At 44.0% G+C, this 14,527-nt stretch overlaps 1 protein-coding gene across 1 annotated transcript in view; it reads left to right on the top strand.

Moving 5' to 3' along the window:
• The window catches only part of MYH9 (myosin heavy chain 9), a 95,596-nt gene that overhangs the window by 33,552 nt on the left and 47,517 nt on the right, over positions 1-14,527 (top strand). Inside the window, exons 4-8 of the mRNA XM_073325086.1 lie at positions 5,407-5,434; positions 6,313-6,406; positions 12,711-12,803; positions 13,564-13,627; positions 14,325-14,423. Coding sequence (XP_073181187.1) covers positions 5,407-5,434; positions 6,313-6,406; positions 12,711-12,803; positions 13,564-13,627; positions 14,325-14,423 — 378 coding nt within the window. The remainder of the gene's footprint in view (positions 1-5,406; positions 5,435-6,312; positions 6,407-12,710; positions 12,804-13,563; positions 13,628-14,324; positions 14,424-14,527) is intronic.

The following is a 14,527-nucleotide window of genomic DNA, read 5'->3' as shown; positions in this document are numbered from 1 at the left end:
ATAATCCAAAGCAAGAGGCATTGTTAAGTTTTTGCTTGCTTGTCATACAGAATGTTTCTTTTCAGTGGTGTCTACATGTGAATTGGGTGATCAGGCTAATGTAGCTTTTGATTTCCATAGTTTAATGTTTTTTTATAGGGGATTGTCTTCTCTCAGATTGCACTCAGGAGTCATAACCAATTTGGAAGTGTCTTCTTTTGCTTTGAAACACCATTTCTATTCAAGCAAAGAACATAGAAAATTCTTTACCCATTTGCTTTGTGCTGCTTACTACGCACCTTTTGGTTGGTTCTTATAAACCAAAGCTGAAGTATTTTAGCCAGTTTATGTGGCACTTTAGCCCAGACTGTCAGCCCCTCTGCTAAATATGGTATTGGCACCATGAGCACAGGAGCGTGCATACAATTTTTTTCCTTTCAGAACTCCCCAAACATTTGTGTAACCTAAAATTTCAGGTAGACACCTTTTTATTTTCCCATTTTGCTGTTTCCAGTTTCAGGTCTGGAACGCTGGAGGAGGGGATCTGGGATCTGGCCCAAGAATGTCTTGGGGAAATAAGCTTAGATGTTTCCATCAATATATAGAACAATTTGTGTATATTTAACTTTTTCGTACAAATCTTTCAGCGTCAGATAGCATGAAGCTGAGATTTAACTTCAGCTGATTCTTCCCTTGTCCATTCTTCCCTAGAAGTTCTGTTGCTATCCCTGTCCAGGGTCACTTTCATATTAATTCTGGTTTTGGATCTTGGATTTTGACTTTGTCTACACGAACATTTTACTTCCAAATTTTTTTCCCAGTTGGAGTGATAAGAGAGACTGTCTGCTGGCTTTTTAATCACAGTGCTTCTAACCCTGCTTGCAACATGGCTAGATGGCATGCTTGTTCAAATACCACTGGTCGGGCTGTGCTACACTCTCACCAATGGAGTGGCTGTGGGGAGAAACTTGAAATAAAATGCAAGTGTAGATAAGGCCACTGGGAAGAGCCCTAAAGGAGCCTGCTCTGTGTGTGTGTGGGGGGGGGGGGGAGGCTGTAATAAGATTACATGGTAAAATCAGGTGTGTGTGAAGAGGGTGCAGGACTGAAGTGCTTCATGGATCAAACCTTTTCATTTAAGGCTAAATCAGTCTTGCGCTCTCACTTCAGCTCAATCCCCTCATTTGGTCAGCCTGTCAGTTGCTTAAATTGGTCTGCATGCACTAGCAGCAGTGTCAGAGGAGCATTTAGTAATGGAAACGAAGAAGACTAGGCATTTTCTCTGGCCTGTCTTCTGCCAGACGTTATGTTCAGTGGTTAGGAGGTGGGTGGTACCATCTAGCAATGGTTAAGCTTTTTGCCTTAATGAGTCAGCTATAGGCTGGGGATTGCAAGCCAAGCCATTGCCTTTCAGATACACTTCCTCTTAGCTGGAAAGATGATGTCACCATTGTGTGAAAGCTATATTACTTCTCCTTTTATGGAGATGTACAGGCTCAAAATCGGAGTTGCTCATGCAGAGGAAGTGGGTGATAAAGGCCTTTTAGGATGTTCTGTAACTAAAATGTTTAGCATAAACTGAATGTTCTGTTCTAGCCTGCTAATTTCTCTTCCTCCACACCCCCAAATCCTCCAAAACAAAACCACCTGAGCAGAGGTTAACAAATTTATTTGAGCATAAGCTTTCATGAGCTACAGCTCACTTCATCGGATGAAGCTGATCTGTAGCTCACGAAAGCTTATGCTCAAATAAATTTGTTAGTCTCTAAGGTGCCACAAGTACTCCTTTTCTTTTTGCGAATACAGACTAACACGGCTGCTGCTCTGAGAGCTGAGGTTGTAGCCACTTGCCCATTGTACTAGCATATGCAAAAGCAGTCCCAGAACTCATACAGTCCATTTGCTATCTCACAGTACAATGTTTCATTGAGGATTTTTACATACATCTCTTGTAAAAATCAACTTTTGGCTTCATGATACATTTTTGTGCGAATGCTTTCAGATCCTGGAACCAACCTAAATGCACTCTGATATCTGGGGACTACAGAGGTTAAGAATGGTTCTTTTTTTGCATAGGCAAAAAAAGAAATGTATGTAATATGCACTTAGAGTATTACTGTACACCTTGAATTTGAAGACTGTACTTTCTGGATCCTTGAGATTACTTTGTAAGTACTCTGATACTGTGGTAATAAGAACTAAATAAAGCTTAGATAGAAATATTTCTTTGCCAGCTGGTCTAAAGTACAGAATTTTTGCTGCAATTAGACTAATGGTTTACTTATTAAATATGTAATATGTAATTCAGAGGAGTGACTTTGAAAATAATCTGCTTTTCAGGCAATTACCCTATAGTAAGCAATTGAAGTTGTTACCCAGTATGAGTAACTTGCATGTGCCACCAGTTTTGGAGATGTGGGAGGTGGGCCTCCAAGAAAATGGATGCTTCTAGTTCTGGCAACTGAAGTTTGACTTTGGCCGTGGTTATGCAAGAAAAATGAGAGGGTTGTATGGAATATGTAACATCCTGGAATTTAGAGTAAGTGCCTCTTAAAGTGGAAAAACTTCTAAGAGCTGCTGCTTTTGTAGCAATTTAACAACTTTTTGGCCTTCTGCTAGGGTCCTACTTTTTGTGGCTCAGCACAGCATTTGAGTCTTCTGTCCGTACACAATTAGAAGAATTCCAGCTATCCCAGTGATGGCTGTTTTGCAGTGCTGGGAAGGAATTTCTCCTTAGATTCCAAACTGGAATGTTTCCTTTTATGGTAGTGTCTGCATACTGCTGTGACTTGCCTGCACTCGCAGGTACATTCCTAGTGGCTTAAAGCGGAGGTGACTCACAGCTGCTGCTGGTCATGGGGAAAGCAAATGGGAGTGGGTAACATAGCACTGAAAGGGTTCACCCTTACTGTCTAGGGTTTTTCCTGGATGGTCACCAACTGATATGTCTATTTCTATAGTAAGGTGTGAAAAGGAGAAACTCTATTTACCATCCACCTGTGGAGGATATTAACTAGTCTGCTGCTGTGTCACCACCTCCCTCCCTCATATGAGATTCTAAAACATTCTTCTAGACCAGCAGTTTTCAAACTTGATTGCACCACAACCCCTTTCTGACAACAAAAATTACTACATGACCCAGAGGTGGGGGGAGAGTCTGAGCCCCACTGCTCAGAGCTAAAGCACTCGGGCTTCGGCTTCAGCCCTGGGTCCCAGTGAGTCTAATGCTGGCCTTGGTAACCCCATTAAAATGGGGTCATGACCTACTTTGGGGTCCCAACCCACAGTCTGAGAACAGCTGCTCCAGACAAAGTGTCTGCCAGGGCATTTGATTTGTGTAAGTTTGATTCTAGTGTCCATCAACTCTGTTCTATTTGACATCTGGCTTATGTGGCTGTTTGCTACTGCCACTGTTTTATCATGAAGGATATGGATATTACCTTTTTGTCTCAAACAGGCTTCCTACATGAGCCCCCGAATAAGCTCTTCCAGCAAATGAGCTGCTCATCACTTAATCAAGTTTTCAAAAGGCCATAGCTACATATGAATGTGCTGCAAAACCAGCCAGGTGTCTGCCCTACTGAATACAACACCTGGGGCTATGTGCAGATTAGTCATTGGTTATTCCCCGATGAACCCTCCAAGTGCCCAGTCATGCAGAATCCTGGTGCATACCTTGGTGATCCATTGACCGCCTGGAGACCTTAATGGGTGTGGCCTTCTGAACTGCTTAGAGGTCTGTCCTTATACCTGTCATTCAGCTGTGGATTTCTTAAAGAACTACATTGAACATACCTTAAGTCTTCAGTGACTGAAGTCTGCCACTTCATTATAGGTTTCAGAATAGCAGCCGTGTTAGTTAGTATTCGCAAAAAGCAAAGGAGTACTTGTGGCACCCTAGAGACTAACAAATTTATTTGAGCATAAGCTTTTGTGTAGCTCACGAAAGCTTATGCTCAAATAAATTTGTTAGTCTCTAAGGTGCCACAAGTACTCCTTTTCTTTTCACTTCATTATAGGTAGTTATACCTATGGTTAAGGTTGCCAGATGCTTAATTTCAAGACCCTATTTTCTTGACTCCAACTGGACTCCATAGCACTGGACTCCAACTGAGCATGGAAACGCTCTGTCCTGTGCTCGGTCTCCCCCTACTGATACCCAGCCAGCATGGAGGAGGAAGCTACCTAAATGAGGAACAGGGGAGGGGAAAGTGATTAAATACTGGGTAGTGGAGGGGAAAAAGAAAGCATAGGAGCTGGGGGCGGGGGGGGGGGAGGGAGAGGGGGCAGGGTGGGTGGAGACAGGAATGGGGGTGGAGAGGGAAGATAATAATAGGAAGTGAATATGGGGACAAGAATGGTAGGAGCCATGTAAGGGGAGGATAGGACTGGTAGGGATGCAGGGGGAACCTTGAACAGGAGCCAGGGAAGGAAGGTGGAAACTGGGGGTGGGGGAGAGGAAAGGGAAGAGGCTGGGACATAGGGGTGTTTGTGAAGATAAATTCACTAATGTTTTTAAAAATCTAAGATGTTATGACAACACCATAGTAAAGCCTATGCAGAAACTAATAGTTGTGTATTCGATGCAGGGTTTGGATGGTGCGCAGTAAATTATACATGCGGCCACATATTGAAGTGTTAAATAGTTACCCATTCAGTGAGCACCATCCATTCTGCACTGAATGAGGGTTTGTGTGTGTGTTGGTGGGATGGAGAGGGAGAGATGGGAGGATGGTGTTTGTTCATGTAATTGAATACTCACAGTACATATACACAAGGGATCCAAGTTTGGGTTTATGGTCAACCTTAATTCTGGTACTTCCTGTATTTGACATTGCAACCTTAATGTTCTTTTAATGCAGTGGGTTTTTGTATAAGTACAGTGCCTCAGTCCTGAACTTGCCACATAAGAAATGGCTAAAGCAAAAACCTTGAGCCACATTTTTTTCACCCTAGCATCCCCATCACAGCTAAAGCTGTAGTCAGTGCTTAGGCCTCCCTTGCTTTAAAGGATAGGTCAATGTCCGTAATCGCCTTGTGGCAGGATTGGAGTTGCAGGGCCTATTCTGCATTTGGAAGCAAATAGTTCAGGAGGCACAGGAACAAATCAGGAGTAGGGGTTCTTTTCACACCCTGGAAAAAGCAAAATAACAATTACCTTGTTTTGTGCTGAACTACAGATACATCTGGACAGGTAAAACTAAAATGATGGTGCTACCTTTAGGACTTTAGGGAGAGGGGAGGAACTATGCCAAGATTTAGAGGTGACTGGTCATACTTCTGAAGATGCTTGCATGAGGATGCTTAGTGGCCTCTGCTCTCCATGTTTTGGGGAGTGCCAGCATACCCTCTGAATTTAATAGCTTTTGTAGTGGAGGCAGAAGTGAGTTTTGGCCTCTCTGATTCTGTGTGTTTCTTTTATTTCAGATCGAGAGGATCAGTCCATTCTGTGCACGTGAGTATTTACATTCTTCAGCTTGTCTTGCTGTCAGCTCTTGTTAAAATCCTGCTGGAGGGCTTAATTGGGGGTTTACTGGAGTCAGTATGTCACATGATACTGTAGAGGCTAGGGAACATTTTGCCTGTTTAAATCCTACCATTAGCATCCCTTCCCTGCCCACATCTCACCTCTTTCTGCACAAGGATTGTCTCTGGCATGAAGGAGCAGGAAACAGGTGATCTTAAGGTGACTGCCTAGTGGAGATGTTACTTTATTGATGCTTGGAAAGGACTTTGGAAGAACTGGGGTAGCAGTGGTGTATATACAGTCAACAGCCATGTGCTCTCATTCATGTTATCTAGGCTGAGGTTGTAGGGAATAATGTGCCTATTTAACACTGCAGTTTCCTCTGTTGAGCCTAAAAGTAAGACTGATCCCCCCCCAAACCCTGTTAATTTCTGGTTCTGAAGGAGTTAACTACAGCTCTTTTGCTTAGGGAAATTCCTTTTAAGTAATTCACTTAATTGCCTTTGTGTCCTGTCCCGTGGTTCTCTTCTCCCCCCTCCTCCCCTGCCCCCATTATTCCTCAACCACTTGCATGTGAAGGCTGCCAAGTGACTGGAAAATTACCTTTATTCTTTCCTTCCCCACCCCTCCTACCCCCAAAGTCACGAGAAACTGGCTGAACAATAGGACTAGAGCACAATACTGGTTGCTCTACTCTTCACTTAATGTGTTCAGGTTCTCTGTTAGGGCAGGTATCTCAAAGCAATGTTTAATGGCAAGAATGCAACTAAAAGCACTGATCAGCTGACAAGCATTTTAGGTTTAAAAAGGTGAATGCATTTTCCCCCATCTTGTTCTTGAATTAATCCCAGGCTCTGTCTTTGCAGAGGTGAATCAGGAGCTGGTAAGACAGAGAACACCAAGAAGGTCATTCAGTATTTGGCTCATGTTGCTTCCTCACACAAGAGTAAAAAAGACCAGGTAAGTGCCTGTGTTCCCTACAAGGATGCTGCACTGTCATGCCAAGCACCTACAAGCTATGGTACGCTAGGAGATACCTTGGTTAATACTGGCTGAATAAAACACTAGGTACCAACTTGTGCATAGGGGAGTGAGGAGACCATGAACTATGGAGCCATGACAATTTTGTGTGTAGCTTTAAAAACCTCACAAGTCAGGGGCCGCCATTCTCCCTCATAATTACATTGACTTCAGTGGAGATACAGCAGTTTTTCAGAGCGTTTTGGTTTCATAGGTGGGTGTGTTTAGGGGCACAGTTTACAAACCATCACGTATTGGTCTTCTGACTCGTTCATATAATTTGTGACCAATCCAAGCAACTTAAGTGACCCACTCCCTGGAGATGTGGTCTCCTTTATTCTACTCCCCTGTATCTTGGGGCTGGTTGTGAAATCTGTTCTGTAAGCAGTCTCTCCAATTTGGAGAGGTTCATAGATATGCGCTGAAGACTTGACTGAAACTATAACTTTTAAATGGGTGAAAAGTATCTAAATACATTAGAACAAGGGGTCTTTGCAGTTGTCTCACTTATATTTTTTTCCCCTCCCTCTCCCCTTGATGGATTATGACCGAACTCATCAGTTGTATCCTCTTAGGTGAGCTGCACGTTTACTGCACGTTCTGCACCAGGAATGCATTTTGTCCCATTGTGTGACTTGAGCACCTTTTCACTTCACACCAGTGTCACTTTCTGCAGCTAGAACAGTCCCATAGACAACTCACAGTTCTGTTTTTATGATGCACAATAACCTTTTGTGAGATGCTATCAATTAGAGATTGCAGTTATGTCAAGTTCACTCATCTAGTCTGCACTCAAGGTCTCTTGTAGAACTTCCCAAGTACACTGTGGAGAAACTGTTCCTGTATAGTGAAGGGGAGTTGAACTGAACCTGGCTTTCCTAGAACTGCATATAGAGCCTCTGGTGTGCATGGTGTTCCTAACCAGATGGAGTTGACTGGCTGTCTAGCCTTTCACCACAGCAAGTTAGCTGTGGGTGCAGTTGCTGGGAAAGGTCAGGAAGCTGCTGCCCTGAGTGTACTGGATGTTCTAACACAATGAGCTTGTTAGCCAGAGTTACACACATGGGAAATGCAGTTAACTTCTGAGCTTTATAACAAAACCCAGATGCCAAGCGCATCTTCAATATCTTTATGTAGAAACCTCTTCTTAGAAACTTAACAATAGCCATGCTGTGTCTGTATATAGGGTATATGAAAAGGATACTCTCTGCATGCAGATGTGTATGTTTGTGTAAGCACACTGTTCTAATGAGTGGCTTCTGGAATCAAAACAAAAACATAGCTTCCATGTGCCAGACTTTGAGATATACAAAAGCTTTTGCCGTGGCCTGTCAGTAGCTGTATTTAGAAACATTTTGCTTTTATATTTTTTTTTCTTGGAATGTGTATGTTTGCAGGGGGAGGGGTGGGGAGTGAAGTGAAAGGATCATGGGATTGGGAGTTGAGCATTCTTCTGCTTATTCTCAAGTGAAACTTCAGTCATCTAAGCAGACCAAGGATCTGGTTACGGTATAAACCAGCCTTTAGCTGGGCTTAACACATGAGTTCTCTGAGTTCAAGCTCCATTTGGAAGATTCTCTTAAGGAATCCTGCAGCTCACTTTTAACTCTGGTGGCTCCATGTTGGTTACCAGCCTTACCAATGAGGATTAGAACTATTCAGGTTCCTTAGTGTTAGATGGTAATGAGACCTCTCTGCAGCCCTGCTGACCTTCACACTCCCTAGGCCTGACTCCAGATTCCAACTCAGTTTGTCTACAGATTAGTATAGTAACTTTTGAGACATCTGTTCACCTATCACGGGGCAGGCAAATTTTTGGCCTGAGGGCCACATCTGGGTAGGGAAATTGTATGGTGGGCCATGCATGCTCACAAAATTGGGGTTGAGGGCTTTGGTTGGGGAGGGGTGATCTCTGGGGTGGGGCCAGAAATGTGGAGTTCAGGGTGGAGGAGGGGACTCCGGGCTGGGGCAGGGGGTTGGGGTGAGGGCTCGGGTTGGGGGTGCAGGCTTTGGAGTGGGGCTGGGGTTGAGGGGATTGGGGTGTAGGAGGGTGTTATGGACTGGGATCAAGGGGGTGGGAGGGGGATCAGGACTGGGGCAGGGGGTTGGGGCGCAGGCTCTAGGCAGCGCTTACCTGAAGCAGCCGCATGTACCTCCTCTGGCTTCTACATGGCAGTGCGGCCAGGTGCCTCTGCACGCTGCCCCATCTGCTGTTGCCACCCCTGCGGGTCCCATTGGCCGCAGTTCCCAGCCAGTGGGAGCTGTGGGGGTGGCGCTTAGGCTGGGGGCCGTGTGTGGAGCCCCCTGGCTGCCCCTAAATGTAGGAGCCAGAAGGGGGACGTGCCACTGCTTCTGGGAACTGTGTGGTGCGACGCTACACATGTGCCAAGTGGCCCCCAGCCCCGCTCCTCAGCTGGAGCATCAGAGTGGGGCAAGCCCCAGACTCCACTCTCCGGCAGGAGCTTGAGGGATCGATTAAATCTGCTGGCAGGCTGGATGTGGGCCGTAGTTTGCCCACCCTGACCTATCACTACCCAAGGGAACAAGTCTACAGACTCTGCTTGTGCTAACCCCCAAGGCTACTAGATTAGGCCCTGCTGCTGGCACCATTAGATTGAGGATGTAGCATGAATCTTTATCTCCTGCATGGGCAGTGCAATACAATAATGGGGTGACATTTGGTAGCCTAGAGCCTTTTGCATTTCTAGTATCTTTTGGTCAAGAGATTAAATTTACAACTCAAGTCTCTGCTTTCCTACTTTTTCAAACAAAAACAGCTTTTCTGAAACCCTTCTCTCAGCTGCAGTAGGGGGGACGGACCCTTTCCTCCAATTTCTATTGAGCTGCAAAGATTCTAAAGCAATGATTAATGTTTTAGGTGATTTCCCCCCCCCCTAAAAAAAAGAAAAGAAAAAGAAAATCACTGCATTTATGGTGGTAAGTACTACTAGGCAGGGTGATGCTGCATTTAGGGCATACAGCATTCCATTAAAATCCCTGTTTTCACTTAATCAAATTGTGTATTGGGGAATGGGGCAGTTGAGTTGTGGTTGAAGCATTCCATGTTTGCTGTCTACCTCGCTTCACCTGTTTCAAATCATAGGAGAGGAGAGTACTATTTTCAAAACTAAGTTTATAACTTCTTTGCAATCAGAAATGCAAATGCCATGTTGCAACTCTGGCAGTTTTTTATCATGAGTGATGTGGTGCCTGGTGCTGTTTTCTTAAAGCTCCAGCTGCTGGAATCATGTTTCTTGAGAATCCTTTTTTCCCCCCTATTTTTAAAGGAAGCTTGTAGCTCTCATGGCTGTAGAGAAAAGCTTGCCGTCGTGAGCCGTAAAGGCTCACAAACCAGAAAGAAAATAAGAAACCAAAACTTTTTTAAATTGAATGATTTTTAAGTTAATCTCCTGACTTTCTGGGTCTTTCCTCATGACTTTTATTTTTAAACAGGGGGCTGGCAAGGTTCCTATTTTTTGCATACGGCTCCTCCTCTGGAAAGAATCTCTTTGACGTTGGGAGCATATGAGGAGGAATTCTGAGTTTTCAGTGGGCATCAAAGACATTGATGACTTAAACTGATAGGCAGTCATGGAGAGAGGGGGTGCTAAGGACCCAGCTGCACATTCCCACTGTGAGCTAGCAGACCTAGAAGCTGGTACTGCAACAGTTTGCATGGGAGGAAGGGGGATGTTGTATCCATCTCAAATGCACACAGAATCTTTTTTTAAAATTCTTTAAAAATCAGCTCAGGACCTGCAGCTGTAGGTACAGAAAGGTTGGCAGTGTCTTAATTACAGGATCTCAGCAGTTCCTGCTGAATTCTGCACATTGTAAGGTTTCGTAGTTTAGAAAAGTTTATTTTCGTATTGGAAAGATAGTCCTAAGTATGCGGCTGCTTCTACCTTGCTAATGAGCCATGCAAAAAGTCTTCAGTCAAACAATGGCTGCAGAGGTGTGAATGCTCCCTCCTATGAGGTATGACCTGAAACCCTACATGGGCTACTTAAATACCAACATCACAAGCATGCTTTTTTCTGCTTAAAACTAATGCTAAGTCAATGTTCAGGTTACATATTTAAACCTCAGTGAGGAAAGGAGCTAATGCTTTCTTGGTAACATTAACCTTGTAATCAGATGCAGCATTATAGTAGCATACTGAGACTGTGCTTCTGCAAAGGATTTGGTATTCCTTCTGCACTGCAACACTCTACTGAGCTGGTTCCCATGATCCATCTCTGATTTGATTAACTTTAGCCTTTCCCCTCTTCCTCTCACCCTGTGCACCCCTCCAACCCCCACTTACCATTGTGACCTTCTACATGCCTTCTACTATTGTGGGTCTCCTTACCCGCTAGATCATGCTATCCTAACCCTCCCCTTCTACTTGCTTCTGGCTCCACCAACTTCCATGTGTCACTAATTGCACCCTTCATTCCTGAGGTTAAAAAACATGAAGGAATTAACTTGCCCACAATACACATGTTGCTGTGAGACTCTTAACTGTCATTTTCCAGTTCTTGTGTAGCTAAATTTGGCCTTGCCAGTTTGATATTTTTATCTGAATAATTAAATATATTTAATGCCAAAGTCTAAGTGCTGTTTTTCTTCTAAATAGTCTTTTGATCTTTCCTTAGTCCTGCAGCGAAGTTGTAATGTTAAAATTGTGACATCATTCATTTCCATAGCAACAGATTGCAGTCTTAAACAGGATTAGGACTGCACTGCAGGATCACTCAGACAGGATGGGAACTGTTGGAGAGTAGGCGTGGGTGTTGCAGCTCACACATGTCAGAATAGCAGGAGAAATGCAAAATTACTGACAGACTTTTTATAGCAAGTTTGAGGTTTTCTTCTCCGCACAGCCAAGTGTGACCTTATGGGATGGATGGCTGCTATCCCAGCCTGTTCCTTCCTGAAATTAAAAATCATCTTATACGCACTTGTGACAAAGTGAATAAAAACTTAGTTGTGGCTGAGTCTTCTGTGTGTAACTCTGCAGACTAATAGAAATGGTTGACTCCGTACTTTAGGCTTGTAAAGGAGTGTTGTAACCTGAACGCAGCAATAAGAAGTAGAAATGCCAGGGTTCTAATTCCAGGTTTTAACCTTGGGCAAGTCACTTCATAGCTCTGCCTCATTTTTACCATCATTAATGGGGCTAATATTTATTTTATCCACTGCTAGAGGCAACATGAGGCTTGACTAATGTTTGTAAATGCACTTTGAGAATTAAAGGAGCTGTAAAAGTACTTTGTCATGTAAACACACCCTCTGCAATCTGATTTCTGGGATTGGCATTCATGGGCAAAAATGTTGGGCTCTATTCCCATGCATCAGGAAGTCCTGAAGACTTAGTCTCCACTACTAAAAGGAGAAACCTTAACCCAGTTGTCAATTTTGATATCTGGGATGGAGTGTTTTTTGCCTATGGCTAATTTTGAAATACCTAGGACTCCCTACTTCTAGCACAGAGAAGGGACAGTCAGTTCAAGTAACCACCTACAGACTTCTGGAAAATGTGTGTATGCTCCAGAGATTGAGTACTTAGTAGGGACAGCAATTCTGGCTGGTCTCTCCACCCCAAAACTCTGTTGCCTATGGAGAGGAGGAGTGTGTGGAAGTGGAAGACAGTGGATAAAACAGTTTGACTCAAATACCAGTAGTTGCCTTTTGTTGCATCCCCACAGAGAAGGCTTTTGCTGGTCTGTGTAGAGATGAGAGCCCCAGTGCAAGCAGAGATTATTGTCCCCAAAATGATTTGTGATTCTGTTCATCTATTACTGGTGAGCTCATTCTGTGCAGAATCCAGGGCTCCCTCCCAACTGAAAGCCAGGATTGTTTTGTTCTTCCACCTGGGAAGTAGGATGCTGCTGGGATGTGGATGTGATCTGGGGGAAGAACTTTCCATTCTCATTGCTCCCAGAAAGCCTGTGGGATGTGCCTTAGGCAAGACACTTAAACAGGACTGCCTACTGGTAACTGAAATCCAGCACCAGAAGCGAGGAATATTGCACTGATGCTGACTGGCTGGGGAGGAGAAAATATTTCTACATACTGAAATGAACTCAGTCTTGCCAAAAGAAGAATCCGTGGCACCCTAAAATGTTTGTTTAGGGGAATATCACCAAAGATCTAATGTGGCTTCTTTACATAGATGCTAAGCTGATGAGATGAAACGTGGACCCTCTAGGTGAAGGTGTTAAAAGCTGCTGTCTTCATCCACTTTTGGTTTTCTGTCTAGGGAGAGCTTGAGAGGCAGTTGCTTCAGGCTAACCCTATCCTGGAGGCTTTTGGAAATGCCAAGACAGTGAAGAATGACAACTCCTCGAGATTTGTGAGTATTATCCTGCATGAGTTCTGGTGTCCCCAGTGTTCCAGAGGGAGAAGCCACTAGTTGAATGAGTTGTGGGAGTCTTGCTTTACTTTCGTGCCTGATATGCAGTCTTGGGATGTTCTTTTCTGTAACTGGCTTCCCTTGAGTGAAACTGGGACACAGTTTTCACTTGTCAGTGAATTATCCATAAAGTACTGATGGGATTGAGTACCTGGTCTGCAAGATATTGAACCTTTGCCAGGACTCCCTGTGCCATTGTCTGTCTGTCAAATTCATTTTTCTCCCAAGGAGAGATTAGTGTCCCGTATTGGATTAATTCTGGAGGGCAGCAGAAAGCTTCTAAGGGCCGGGGAAGCTACACTAGAAGCCAAATTGAAGTGTAAATGGTTGAAGAGGGGCTGAGCTGTGGTGGTGGTCAATCTAGAATGCAGTCTCTGCTTATGGCACCCGGAACTGAGGTGGAGGGGATCCACTTCAGAATGAAACTTAACATGTTTCCTGATGCCTAGGCAATCTGAAATTCAATCTAATTTGATGGCCCTTTGACTCTCATAGGAGTAATTTATGGTGTCAAGGATGTTAAACTGCTCCATGATCAGTGAGGGTTGTGAGCTGGCTGGGCTTGTGGTCTGTTTAAAACTTGTCTTAGCTGGTAATTATGTTGTTTGGAGCAGAAAGGCCTATACTGGGACCTTTACCATTTTGCTCTAGCTATGATAGCATAAGATAACACTAATATTTCTGCTAACCTCTTTCTCAGGGCAAGTTCATAAGAATCAACTTTGATGTCAATGGCTACATTGTTGGAGCCAATATTGAGACTTGTATCCTTTCCACGGAGCCGCTTAATGGAAATAAATTATGGGGAGTGGGAACGTGCATACCTAACTATCTACCTATATACAGCCAAATAGTGTCTGCTACCTTACAGCAATGAAGTCAGAGGGATCCATAGACTTCTGTCAACACCTGTCATCTTAGGCTAAAGAGATCCATGTTAAGATCTCTAGTTTAGTCTGCAAGTAAAAAGGGAATCTTATTTAAATGGTACAGCATTTCAGAACCTATGCTGGGGTTATAGCAAGAATCCCTTCTGGATGAAATAATTCTAATGTTATGGGATAGAAGTGGCGTTTTAAGCTGTGATACGCTGAGTAGACTTGGGATTCCATGACCCTTTCATCTTTTAACCAGGGGAAATGAGGACTGTGGCAAGTGTCTTTCCCCCCTGTTTATTCACAACTCAATCTTGCATACTGGTCCTACCCTTGGAATGAGGATTAACTCAGGAGTCCAGAAGTACATCTTAAACTTAATCAGCCACTGAGGTTGTTGAAGGGTGGGTTGCTGTCAGCCTATGGCACTACCTGAAACTCTGAAAGGGCAATGCAGAGCACTAAGCTGCCTGTCACGCCAACCAATTTAAAGGGCACTGACACCAAATAGAACCTCCTTTCCTCAGATGAGAGTGGAATGGGAAGTTACTTGTTAGTCTCTCTGTTGTGCCTTTACTCTGTAAAGATCTCTTGGAGAAATCACGTGCAATCCGTCAAGCCAAAGACGAGCGAACCTTCCATATCTTCTACTATCTATTGTCTGGAGCAGGGGAGCACCTGAAAAGTGAGTACCTTGTGCTGTAACTAGAGTCCCTTTCCCCTAACTGCCAGATTGTTCCACACACTTGCAGTCTAGGCCCTATTATTTCCCCTCTTCCAAAGCCTGGA

The sequence above is a fragment of the Lepidochelys kempii genome, chromosome 1 (genome assembly GCF_965140265.1).
Source record: "Lepidochelys kempii isolate rLepKem1 chromosome 1, rLepKem1.hap2, whole genome shotgun sequence".
Lineage (NCBI taxonomy): Eukaryota > Metazoa > Chordata > Testudines > Cheloniidae > Lepidochelys > Lepidochelys kempii.
The sequence above is the reverse complement of the archived record's forward strand: the minus strand, read 5'-3'. Positions and strand labels throughout refer to the sequence as shown.